At 39.5% G+C, this 12,763-nt stretch overlaps 1 protein-coding gene across 4 annotated transcripts in view; it reads right to left on the bottom strand.

Annotated features, from left to right (window-relative positions):
- The window catches only part of FAM21 (Family with sequence similarity 21), a 245,453-nt gene that overhangs the window by 17,426 nt on the left and 215,264 nt on the right, over positions 1–12,763 (bottom strand). For all 4 annotated transcript variants that reach the window (XM_068359354.1, XM_068359361.1, XM_068359367.1 and 1 more), the window contains 3 exons: positions 11,456–11,517; positions 8,780–11,281; positions 5,866–6,463 (listed from right to left, as the gene is read on the bottom strand). In XM_068359354.1, coding sequence (XP_068215455.1) covers positions 5,866–6,463; positions 8,780–11,281; positions 11,456–11,517 — 3,162 coding nt within the window. The remainder of the gene's footprint in view (positions 1–5,865; positions 6,464–8,779; positions 11,282–11,455; positions 11,518–12,763) is intronic.

Below are 12,763 nucleotides of genomic sequence, written 5' to 3'. Positions count from 1 at the left end.
GGCTAGAAAACCAAGTTGTAGAACATGTAGCCGTTTCGGATGAGAATCCGATGTTCTTGCTGAAGGCATGAATCTCACTGACTCTTTTAGCTGTGGCTAAGCATACCAGGAAAAGAGTCTTTAAGGTGAGATCTTTCAGGGAGGCTGATTGTAGCGGTTCGAACCTGTCTGACATAAGGAATCTTAGTACCACGTCTAAATTCCAACCAGGTGTAACCAAACGACGCTCCTTCGTGGTCTCAAAAGACTTAAGGAGGTCCTGTAGATCTTTATTGTTGGAAAGATCTAAGCCTCTGTGACGGAAGACTGATGCCAACATGCTTCTGTAACCCTTGATAGTGGGAGCTGAAAGAGATCGTTCTTTCCTCAGATATAAGAGGAAGTCAGCTATTTGCGTTACAGAGGTACTGGTCGAGGATACGGATACTGACTTGCACCAGTTTCGGAAGATTTCCCACTTCGATTGGTAGACTCTAAGGGTGGATGTTCTCCTTGCTCTAGCAATCACTCTGGCTGCCTCCTTCGAAAAGCCTCTAGCTCTCGAGAGTCTTTCGATAGTCTGAAGGCAGTCAGACGAAGAGCGTGGAGGCCTTGGTGTACCTTCTTTACACGTGGCTGACGTAGCAGGTCCACCCTTAGGGGAAGTGTTCTGGGAACGTCTACTAGCCATCGAAGTACCTCGGTGAACCATTCTCTCGCGGGCCAGAGGGAAGCAACTAGCGTCAACCTTGTCCCTTCGTGAGAGGCAAACTTCTGCAGTACCTTGTTGACAATCTTGAACGGAGGGAATGCATATAGATCTAGATGTGACCAATCTAGTAGAAAGGCATCTATATGAACTGCTGTTGGGTCCGGGATTGGTGAGCAAAAAATTGGGAGCCTCTTGGTCATCGAGGTTGCGAAGAGATCTATGGTTGGCTGGCCCCAGGTGGCCCAAAGTCTCTTGCATACATCCTTGTGGAGGGTCCATTCTGTTGGAATTATTTGTCCCTTCCGACTGAGACAATCTGCCATGACATTCAAGTTGCCTTGGATGAACCTCGTTACTAGTGATATGTCTAGACCTTTTGACCAGGTGAGGAGGTCCCTTGCGATCTCGTACAACGTCAGAGAGTAGGTCCCTCCTTGCTTGGAGATGTACGCCAAAGCCGTGGTGTTGTCCGAGTTCACCTCCACCACTTTGCCTTGAAGGAGAGACCTGAAGCTTTTCCAGGCCAGACGTATTGCCAGTAGCTCCTTGCAGTTGAAATGCTTTGTCCTTTGACTCGAGTTCCATAATCCCGAGCATTCCCGACCGTCTAATGTCGCACCCCAGCCTACGTCCGATGCGTCCGAGAAGAGAACGTGGTTGGGAGTCTGAACAGTCAGGGGAAGACCCTCTCTAAGGTTGATATAGTCCTTTCACCAAGTCAGACAAGACTTTATCTTTCCGGAAACCGGGATCGAGACCGCTTCTAGCGTCTTGTCCTTTTTCCAGTGAAAAGCTAGATGGTATAGAAGAGGACGGAGGTGTAGTCTTCCTAGTGACACAAATTGATCCACGGATGACAGTGTCCCTACCAGACTCATCCACAGCCTGACTGAGCAGCGTTCCTTCTTCAGCATCTTCTGGATGGATAGCAGGGCTGGGGGCTGATCGTCTTGTTCAGCAACGTCCTCATCAGAGGGTTCCTCATCCGAAACTGATGAGGAAACGGCAACGGAGTGGGCAACGTCTGACTCGCTGAATCCGGTCGCACTGGTGGATGCGTGACGGAGCCGGACGCAATATCATGGAACTGCTGCACAGTCTGTGAACTGTCAACAACCATGGGTGCGCGAGGAAGTACAGCGTCAACCCGAAACTGTCTAGACCGTCTGGGTTGTGCAGTCAACACCCTACCGGGTTGCTGAGGTTGACGCACTGCGTCACAACAAGTCACCTCTGCTGGTTGTTGAACGTCCTGAACGTCAACAACCACCTCCGAGCGTCGCTTAACGTCAACGTGCGACTGGCAACCCACACTGGGTCGCATCGGTGGAGGAACCACCTCAACTGGCAGACGCGAGTAGGTTACCTCAGCGTCAACAGGGCGCACAACCGACCGGTTGGAAGGTTGTTGGCCAGAAGGAGGAACCACCTCAACTGGCAGACGCGAGTAGGTTACCTCAGCGTCAACAGGGCGCACAACCGACCGGTTGGAAGGTTGTTGGCCAGTGGTTCTTCTCCGCATTTAAGTCCTCTATCAAGGACGCAAGCTTGGACTGCATGGCTTGCAGCAAAGCCCATTTAGGGTCTACGGGAGCAGGTGTGGCAACAGACGGGGTTAGCGACTGAGGCGGAACCGTTTACCATCCCTGAAAGCCTTGTTATGTGTGACATAATAGTACAGCAAAACTTCAAAGGCTTGACAAAAGCTGAGAAGTTGACCTGTAAACAACTTGGAGCGTCTCCTGGCTAGGCGCCAGGGCGAGTCTACCAGAATTGAGAAGTCTATCTGGGCAGAGGCATGAACTCCCAAGCCGAGAACTTCTCTCGTGTCATATCAGACTCTCGCTCTATAAGCCAGTTTAAAAGAAGGGAAATCAAAGGCTGTATCCCTAAAAACTCCTCCTGGTGCAAAAACCAGTCGCCTAGCCAACGTAACGCTCTCTAGGAGAGCGAGAGAGCACTAGCTTAAAAACAACGGCTTCGAAGTAGCTAGGCCTAGTGTAAGTTCTGACGTTTAGGCGAACGAGGAGCAGCAGTTACAAGATCCGGACGAAGATCCTTAAAAAAAAAATCATCATGATTTAATTAAAGTCCATAGGAGGCTAAGCAGCTTAAGGCTCCTCTCCATCTGACAGAGTCCTCAAGGGAATATCAGTAGGAGGGAGAACAGCAACTTCCTTATCTACAGGAACCTTGTCCGATAAAAGCTAGGTTACCTCAGTGAGTCTCTCACTGGAGCATTAGTAGCAGACCAGAAGGCAACGTCATGTAACTGCTTGACAGTCTGTGAACTGTCAACAACTGAACTGTCAACCACAACAGGTGCGTGAGGACGTACAGTGTCCACTCGAGACTGCTTTGACTGTCTAGACTGAGCAGTCAAAACAACTCTAGAATGCGGAGGTTGACGCACAGCGTCAAAACAAAACAACTTAGACTGTTGTTGTACCTCGCGAACGTCAACGGAAGCTTCCGTGCGTCGCTGAATGTCAACATGCGGCTGGCAGGGTACACTGGAACGCATGGGTGGCGGGACTCTCTCAGCTGGAGTGCGGCAGAAGGTCGCCTCAGCGTCCACAGGACGCACAACCGTGGTTGGTTGTAGGCTAGAGGTTGGTGCAGCGTCAACCTTCTCCGCACGAAAGTCCTGCATCAATGACGTTAACTGAGACTGCATGGTCTGCAGCAAAGACCACTTAGGGTCTACAAGAGCAGGTGCGGCAACAGACGGTGTGACTGCCTGATGCGGTACCGCTTTGCCTCTCTTAGGAGGTGAGCAGTCGTCGGAAGACTGCAGCGAGTCCGAACTGACCCAGTGGCTACAACTGGGCCGTTGGACTTGCGCGGAAGGGACCGACTTGCGCTTAATAAGCCGCGAGACCTTGGTCCATGGTTTCTTACGAGAAACCTCTTCCGCAGACGAGAAATAAATGGGCTCTCTCGTCTTTGTGTGGGTGGGGCGATCTTGGGTAGATACGCCCGAAACCACGGAGGGAAAAACGTCTGTTCGTTGATCAAGGCCTCTCGAACCCATAAGTCGTTCGACATTACTTCTCCCCTGGGCTTGGGAGCTTGCAAGAGGTCCCGGACTAGGTGAACGACAGACACGAACAGACGAACCCTCGGACGCAACACTGTAACACTTTGCGCATATCACTTTATCGATTTTCTGTTTTGCACTTATTTCACTGAAATCGAAACTTTTACTGATTCCTACCTGAAACACGCAATTCTACCCTTCATTAAAAGGTAGTAATTGCGAAATCAGTCGTATAATGCAGCTCATTAATACTAGCAAAAAACAGAAAACATATATAAAGATAAAAAATTCAGTGGCTGGGAAAGAGACTAAACACTAGTTCAAATAAACTACGTTTACAATCTCTCACCGCACATAGCCTGGGGACAAGAATAAAACCCTAGAAACGTTTTACCTTCCTCCCCGTACAGAGACTAGGGACGAGAGTAACACGAGAACAACGTTACCCGCTTGAACGGAACGTTTTCTCTCCTCTCTCTCCCTCCGTCTCTATCTCTCTCTCTCTCTTTCTCTCTTGATTTCGCACCTAAGAGAAGAGCCCAATTATATATCGTCAAAAAAACATGTTATTTGACTAAAGGAAAAAACTGAAAGGTTTTCCAAAAAAAAGTTCCTTTAATTTAGAATTTAAAACATTTAAGCTAAGAAAGAATGAACAAAACGTCAGAATCGATTTACTCTTACTGCAAAGTGAAACCGTGATACACTCTCTCTCTATCGTAACGATAGAGCGCATGTTGAACGTCCTGAACGTCAACAACTGCGTAGCATAATAAACTAAACGTTAGTTCATCTTTGAAAACAGTACGAAGACTATCAAAGAAATTCTTTCATAAAACATTACATTTAAAAAGTTTTAAATTCTTTAAAGGCTAAATACGATATAACGGGCTCAACGTTGATTAACTTCGGTTCCAAGTTAGGACCGCCTACTATCAGGAAAGGTCGCATATAAACAAAACATAAAAATTTATTTTTATATGTTTATAATAAATGGAAAGTTAATCGAAGAGGCCTAATAAAGGCGGAGAGATATAAAATATATAGATCTATAACGTGTTAAGCAAAATTACTAAAAACCTAAACACACTTCCGTCTAAGGGAAGGGTCGGCCATTTAAAAGTGAAAGAGAGTCCATACTCTCTTTGTCACCATAATTAAATCTATCCAAAACGAGTTCAAGTTTTGAGATGAAGATAAAACACCTGCAAAGCGAAAGCTCAAAACTAGAATAGTGTACTTCACCAAATAGTTGTGAAAACAAATCCAGTTAGTAACAGCGAATTAGTAGGTCTTGCCGGTAGCCCGACAGAGAGAAAATTGAGTTCTGTGTTTACATTGAGTACTGAGTACCTGCACGACAGATGGCGCTGTTGAAGTACACCCCCTACCTGCATTGCGATCGCTGGCGGATTTTTAACGTAGAGTTTTCTGTCGAGCAACAGAGTTGCAGCTTATATAATCACCGGCTAAGTTTAATATTGAAAATTAGCCTATCTATTTTCGTAATTAAAAACTTAGTAAAATATATGGAGTTTGAATACATTATTTTCCCCAATTTTATCTGACTTTTTCAACACAAAATCTGGAAAGAAAGAGGCGTAATTCTTCTTTTTTTTTGTCTCAAATTAATCTTTTCATTTGCTTAGAAATTAAATCATTCTAGTGATTTTATCCATTGCCACATTAATCAAAATCAAAATTTTAACACAGTTTTTATAGATTATCGCTGAAAGACAAAGGGCATGGTATTAAAAGCCAGTGACAAGATGCAAAAATTATTCTTATTAAGTTATCAATAATGATTCTTAACATGTTAGACATTACTCATCCAAAAAAAATATCTACAATAAGATTTAAATGTTTGAACTCTTTAATTACAATTTCAATTAATAAAATAAAAGAGAAAATTCTAGGCTTATGATATCCATTTCATTCATGTCTAATCTAGTAATAGTCCTGTGAGTAAGCAAACATAATTGTGACAAAAACAAGGAATAAAAATAAAAACCCTAGGTGAACTTGTACACTATATGAAATATAATAGCTTTTCAGTTCTTAAGTTAACTGCAAGAGGGAATGAAAGATAAAATATATTAATGTGGTTCGCAATACTAATTGACTCATGACTTACCTTCATCCACATCACCAAACAGTGCATGAGCAGAAGGCTTGGCTGTACTACTCTTGACATTTTGTGAAACTTCAATCTTTGTATTTACACTAGAGGAACTCCTGGATTTGGATGCTCCAAACAAGTCATCATCATCATCACTGATACTTTCTCCAAAAATAGATGAGGAATGAAGTGGATTTGATTTCTTCTCTTTAAAAGAGGACTTTTTTGAACTAGAAGCAACCCTTGGCTTGGAAAACAGGTCATCTTCGTCCTCGTCTAAATCTCTAAAGGCATTTGTTTTCCTTACAGAAGGTTCTGTGCTTGGAATTAAAGAGTCATCTTCTCTTTTAGTGTTTTTTATTTTTTCCTCCTCTACACCATCACTAATCTTTTCTAAAGATTCCAAATTTTTTTCAATATTAGTAATAGTAGTATCTGGTGCAGTTTCTTTCTTATTCTCTGAGCTTTGGATGTTAACTACATTACTGCCAAGGTTTACATTGAAATCTAATTGAGGCACTGATGCAGCAATGACTGATTTTGAGACACTGCTTTCACCTTTCCTATGAGCTCGACTTGGGGGTCGTCTTTGTTTGTTTCCTTTCACTCGAGTCTGTATGGACAAAGGAATGTTAATGTTATGTGTGAAAAACTAAATAGTAAAAACTATCATATATCATAAAAAATTCCATAAGTTTGCCTGGCAAATTTATACTGATACTGCAAATGCGTATTAAAAAAAATCCTGAAATCACATGCAAATGCTGTAGAAAAAATTCAATCCTGTAATCACATGTAAATGCTGTAGAAAAAATTCAATCCTGTAATCACATGTAAATGCTGTAGAAAAAAATTTAACTTCTCATAAGAATTACAGGACTACAGTTTTAGAAGGCAGGTGCATAATGCAGTCTTAATTGAAGTGACATTTAATCTCAACATAAAATGCAACGTTTCATATCTAAACATCCATATCTCAGAACTCTCTCTTTTTACATGAATACTGTTTTCCTTACATAGACATCTTACTTTACCACTTGACAATAGATCATAAATGCAAGAGACATGAAATCAATTTACAAACATTTTAGAAAATAATAGTAGTACAGAAGTACCTCAATTTACGAGTAACCTTGAAATAAGAGCATACGAATTAAAATTGGTTTACGAGCATAGTATCGGCCTGGGAGCATAAATTTCCCTCTGTACGTGCATTTTTGCGGACAAGCATTAACAAGACTACCATGAAATGCACATAAATAAGTCATATAGTACATATGTGCCACCCATGCAGCGTTCCACCCTGCCTAACTCTTGCACTCTCTCAGAAATTGTTTTTTGTACAGTTGTAACCCATGTTCTTTACTGAGTTGTGATTGCTATTGCTCATTATGAAGTCATATTTTTGCTGCACTATAAAGTTAACAGTATTATGGCAATGGCTGCAAGATGATTAAGAAAGATTGTAAAAAGACAAAAATTATGCATGTGAGTGACCTGCAAAATCTATACATTCGTACTACATCCTCCACAATTTTGAATAATACAGAAGACATTAATGCATTAGATGATGCTGAATTGATGCTGATTTTGATAAATCAATGGGAATATGTTTTTATCACTGATAACTTTCTGCTTATCTGGATTGATGAGAAACAATATAATAGGTGATATAATTACTGTACCAAAAACACTATTAGGGAAAAAGCAATGGTATTGGAGCTGAGTAAAAGGAAGCATCAAATGAATGAGAAATTTTCTGATGATGAGGAGGAGGGATTAAGTGACAAAACTCAAGCTTCAAGTGAAATTAAGATGTTAAGAATATGGAAAACTGCAAAATTTTATAGAAACACATCTCACAGATAACGCTTCGGCAGGATAAGCAGCGAATATATTTATTGACATCTCAAACTAAAGTACAAAACAGTTGTCTCTAGAAAGGTTCCTTGTCAAAATTGAACGTAAAAGCAAAAACAAAACAACCAAATTTTCAGAAAGTGTGAATTAAGTGATGCAGTTATTGATAGACAATGTCGTTCAAGACAGAGAACCTCATAAAGTCCTCTTGAAAGGAGATTCTCCCTCTAAGCAGTAAGCCCCCCTTCTCCTCCTCCTCCTCCTCTCGTCTCCCTCACACCAGCCACAACTCTCCTTAAAGGTTCAGAGCAAGTTAATTTGTCCAATACAGTACAGTAACCCCTCACCTATCGCGGTTAATGGGGACCAGAACCGACCGCGATAGGTGAAAAACCGTGAAGTAGGTTCCCTTCCTATTTTTGGAATACGTACATTTTTTTGTGTACATGTACATGTATATATAATAACAAGTGTATATTAACCCTATAAATGCACATGTTATCATTAGAACATTAAAGAATCATGTAAATAAATATTGATAATATAAATTATATACTGTACATAAAATAAAGTACTGTACTGTATAAATACTGTAATATAAATACAGTATTTAATACATTACGTATACTGTATGTACATTTACATTTACTGTATACATAAATAATATAGAGTGTAAGTGCACATGTACATACATATGTAGATATAAATAGTGTACATGTATATACTGTAGATATGTTTTTAGAACTCTTTTATTCTTATAACAAGATACGTAACTCACCTCTAACAATGATGATGATCTTGATAAATGATGATGATCTTTATAAATGACGATGAAACACCTGTGCAGTATGATGGAGGTGAAGATGAAGATGATTTACTGCACAGGTTAATGAGAGCTTTACTGCTCCTTGTGGAACGCATAGAGTGTATTTATCTTATTTATGTGAAAAATTTCGTTTACGAGTATTATGGTTTGTAAGCTTGCTCCCAGAATGAATTAACTCATAAACCAAGGTACCACCGTATAAAAACTAGGAATTAAAACAGATAGTTGACAGATAAACCATACCTTATTTATACTCTGAAGTACTGTGTTACTTGTAATGGGGTCTTCAAAATTTACACCTACTTCACATTCTGTATTTCTTGAAGGAAGAGAGCTAGGCATTACTGGAGATATAGGACTAGTGGGAGAAAATGCTTCACTTGAAGACAGAGAAGATCTACTGCTGCTAATATTATTTTCATTAGTTTTTGAGCTTGGTAATGATGTAGTATTGTCTGCTTCATCTTCGTCACTCTCTGATGCTGCCAACATACTTTTCCTCTGTTTTACTTTTGCAAACAACTCACTGCCACCGAATCCTCCTCCACCAAACAAAGACACACCTCCAACTGGGGGTTTCTTCTTTGGTTTTTCCTCTTTAACACCCTGTGGTTTTTCATCCCCCTTAACATCTTTTTTCGCTAAGTTCTCTACTGAACTTCCATTCAATTCTTCTGGAGGTTTCCCATCTCTTGCACCATCAGTATTTATTTTCTCTTGAGGTTTTGAACAACTATTTGCAGAAACAATGTCTGGTTTTGAAGAGGAAACTATTGATTCAGTTACATAGAGTTTGGAATCGGACTCTGCTGCTGTTTCAGCCTCATCTGGGAATGGAGGTGGACTGGTTTGACTGATAAGACTTGAGCTTTTAGGAATTTCATTTGCATTATTGAATAAATAATCATCATCACTGTCATCAAGCCCAAAAATGTCATCCTTAGGCAAGTCATTTTTTCTATTCATCTCTTGATTAGTCTTATTACTTTCTTCTTTGGTAAATTTCTGTTTGTTCACAATTTGTTCTGGATCTTTTATTGGAAAGACTGCCCCATCTCCAACTGGTGATGACTCAGGACATTTCTGAGAGTCTACTTTGCTTTTTGAATTGCTTTCATTCACGTCATCTAAACTTTGTGTGTTACTGGCATTCTGTGACAAAGTGGAGGGACTTTCTCTATTATCTACAGGTGGTATTAATCTCTTCTCATTTTCTGATATAGTATCTTCTTGACCATGTGAGTGTTGCTTGACATTTTCACAAGTATCTTCATCCTCAGGAATTCTCACAGGGAAGGATTTTGTATCTTCTTTGACTTTACTGGTACTGCTAGGAATGACAGTAAAAATATCATCATCACTATCATGGGAATCAAATAAACTTATTTTCTCAGTTTTCTTGCTGTGAACTACTGAAGAGGCTTTTGACTGATTGGAGCTTTTAGAATCTATTCCAAAGAATATATCCTCATCTTCTGTGGGTGCGAATAAATTTTGTTTTGACTCTGACTTAGGAGGGATTCCAGGCAATGTTTTTTTATTGTCACTTCCACTCTTGTTAGAGATCAAAAGATCATCCTCATTAGACTCAAGATGATCATTACCTGACTTCTGGGGTACACTGTTCACTTCATCAGTAGGATACTTATCATCTTTACTTTCCTTTGCTAATCTTGCAGTAGTCTTTGGAGGCTCTGAATTTCTTATTATATCCTTGACCATAACAGGACCAGGGCCAGAAAATAGGTCATCATCATCTGATGGCAAACTAAAAATTCCTTTTGACTGAGTGGGTGGTGGTTTTTCTTTAACATTTTCAACTAAACTGCTGTTTCCAGGCTGAACTGGTGCTGCATTTTCAGATTTTAACTCTGGGTCAGTTGTTACAGATGCAGGGGAAGCAAAGAGATCATCATTACTAAGTGGAGAACCAAAAATGTTACTATGTGGTTTTCCATTACTAGATGCTGGAGGTGGAGGAGGTTCTGTTACAACAACAGGCACAGATTTAGTTTTAGATGTTTTTGAAGGGGAAAAGAGATCATCATCACTAGGTGAACTAAAGAGAGAACTGGGTTGAGACTTTCCTTGAACTGGAACATTAATGGCCGAGGTTGGTGTATTATTCTTTGAAATGCCACCAGGCAAATCACCTGAATTCTTATTTCCTCCTTGCTTATGGGGGCTGGGAGACTCATTATATGGCAAGCTTACTGGAACTGTGCTGGGTTTATTTCCTTTGGCAACTGGAATGCTGAAAAGGTCATCATCATCATCTGAAAATAACCCAACTGGAACTTTACTTTCTGGCTGAGAGGATGATTTTACGTTAGTAATATTTTCTTGTGGACCTTTGTCAGAAGTTGCTTTCTCTGAGACTCTAGGTGATGCTGTAAAACTAGGGTTTAAATTGCTTACATTTCCCGTGTTTGAAACCGGCACAGTTCTCTTTGAAATAACCCCAAAGAGATCCTCCTCATCATCATCGTCATCAAACAAGTTATGTCCTTTAGAACTTTTTCCAGCTTCAGTGACTTTTGTAACTGAATTATGTCTTGGTAATGGTTCTTCAGTATTATGAACAAGATTGTTATGGTCATGAATTTCCTTTTTCTTGACGGACGAAGGTCCTTTTTCATTATCTTCCCAGTCTGAGCCTTCAGAATTATCAGTGTCAGGCCTTTGTTGTTTCCTTAGAGCAGATGTTATGGCAGAACCAAATATATTGACACCACCAACTGGAACCTGAAACAAACGTAATTCATTTGACAATCATCTTAAGAAATAACACTTAAATGCCAAGATATAACACTAAAATCAATGAAGGAAACTACAGACAACATATTTTACTATAGACTAAATAAATAAATGACTAGTGATATTGTAAGAGGGCATTTGCTTAATAAAAATGCAGCCTACCTTATTGCCAGATGACTTAACAACATGACTTTTAGATATTTCTTCTCCAGGAACTGCATCACCTAAAAAATAAGGATAATTATATCTGTGATTAATCTAAAAAGAAGTAATATACTACCCAACATTAAGCTACACACAAATCTGTAACATATAAACAAATTTTAATTTGATTTATTATCTATACAGTACTCATACAAGGTTCATGTTGCTTCCTACTTGAAGCTCACCATGTGTCATGGTCCACCGTAAAATTAGAAATTGACTGTTTCCCCTCACTTCAATAGCCACAATCCATCTAGAATAGTATTGTGCTTATATGGCAGCATATGAGAATGGCAAACCCATGGGCATGGATTTTCAGAATACTGTACAAGCTGAAACACATTCAGCAACCTGTTATCATCACTAAAAAGTGGGGAGTAATTTATCATCAAAATTAAATTTATTTACATAAATTTTACCCGAGGTTCATATTGCTGAATACCACACAACGAAGGAGGTGAGGAAGTGAGAGAATGAGAACTATCATTGATCCAAATATCCTAGCCTAAATGCTTCCACCAACCATCCAGCCAAGACTTGATATATAGATATGATTAGTCCTCCGACACTCCCCTTTACAAAAAGTTATTGTTTTCTGTAGTATTTACTGTAAAGATTACTTTTCAATTTACAATACACTTAATGGACCAAATCACAACTAGACAGAACTCATACATTACCACATGAATCCAGATTGATTAATACTAAATAATAAACAACCATCAGGGCCTATAAACCAATATGAATTTTAAGGCATTATAAACAGAACTAATTAATCCAAAATACGTACTGTACTCAAATACAATACACCTATGCCCTGGTATACAAAGCTTTATTGAACAAATTTTCAAAAATACAAATAATTTTGTCCCATGCTTTGTTTTACATACCAAAAATTCAGTTACGAATTTTTGACCGATAATTTGTAGCTATAAGATTTATTGATTTTAAAAGGGTAAAAGGGAATATAAGTTTTGTTAGTTTTTTATAATCACTATGTAAACGCACACATCCATAATAGAATGGAGACTCAAAAGATGATTAACCCCTTCACTACGAGTCAGCGGATTTGCCCTCAGTAGCTATATACTGTACAAGATTTGTCACCTTAAGATATACATACAAACTTATTCTATAACATACATTTTCATGTTTATTTGTTTTACTGCTGATTATACAATAAATTTTGCTTAATTTTCTATTGCATTTCACTCTAAACAACCAAAAAACTCTTCATTCATTGTGAAGTGCTTACTGTATAGAATA

Source organism: Palaemon carinicauda, chromosome 2 (genome assembly GCF_036898095.1).
Source record: "Palaemon carinicauda isolate YSFRI2023 chromosome 2, ASM3689809v2, whole genome shotgun sequence".
NCBI classification, from domain to species: Eukaryota; Metazoa; Arthropoda; class Malacostraca; order Decapoda; family Palaemonidae; genus Palaemon; species Palaemon carinicauda.
Note: the sequence above shows the minus strand (reverse complement) of the source record. Positions and strands in the feature narration are given on the sequence as shown.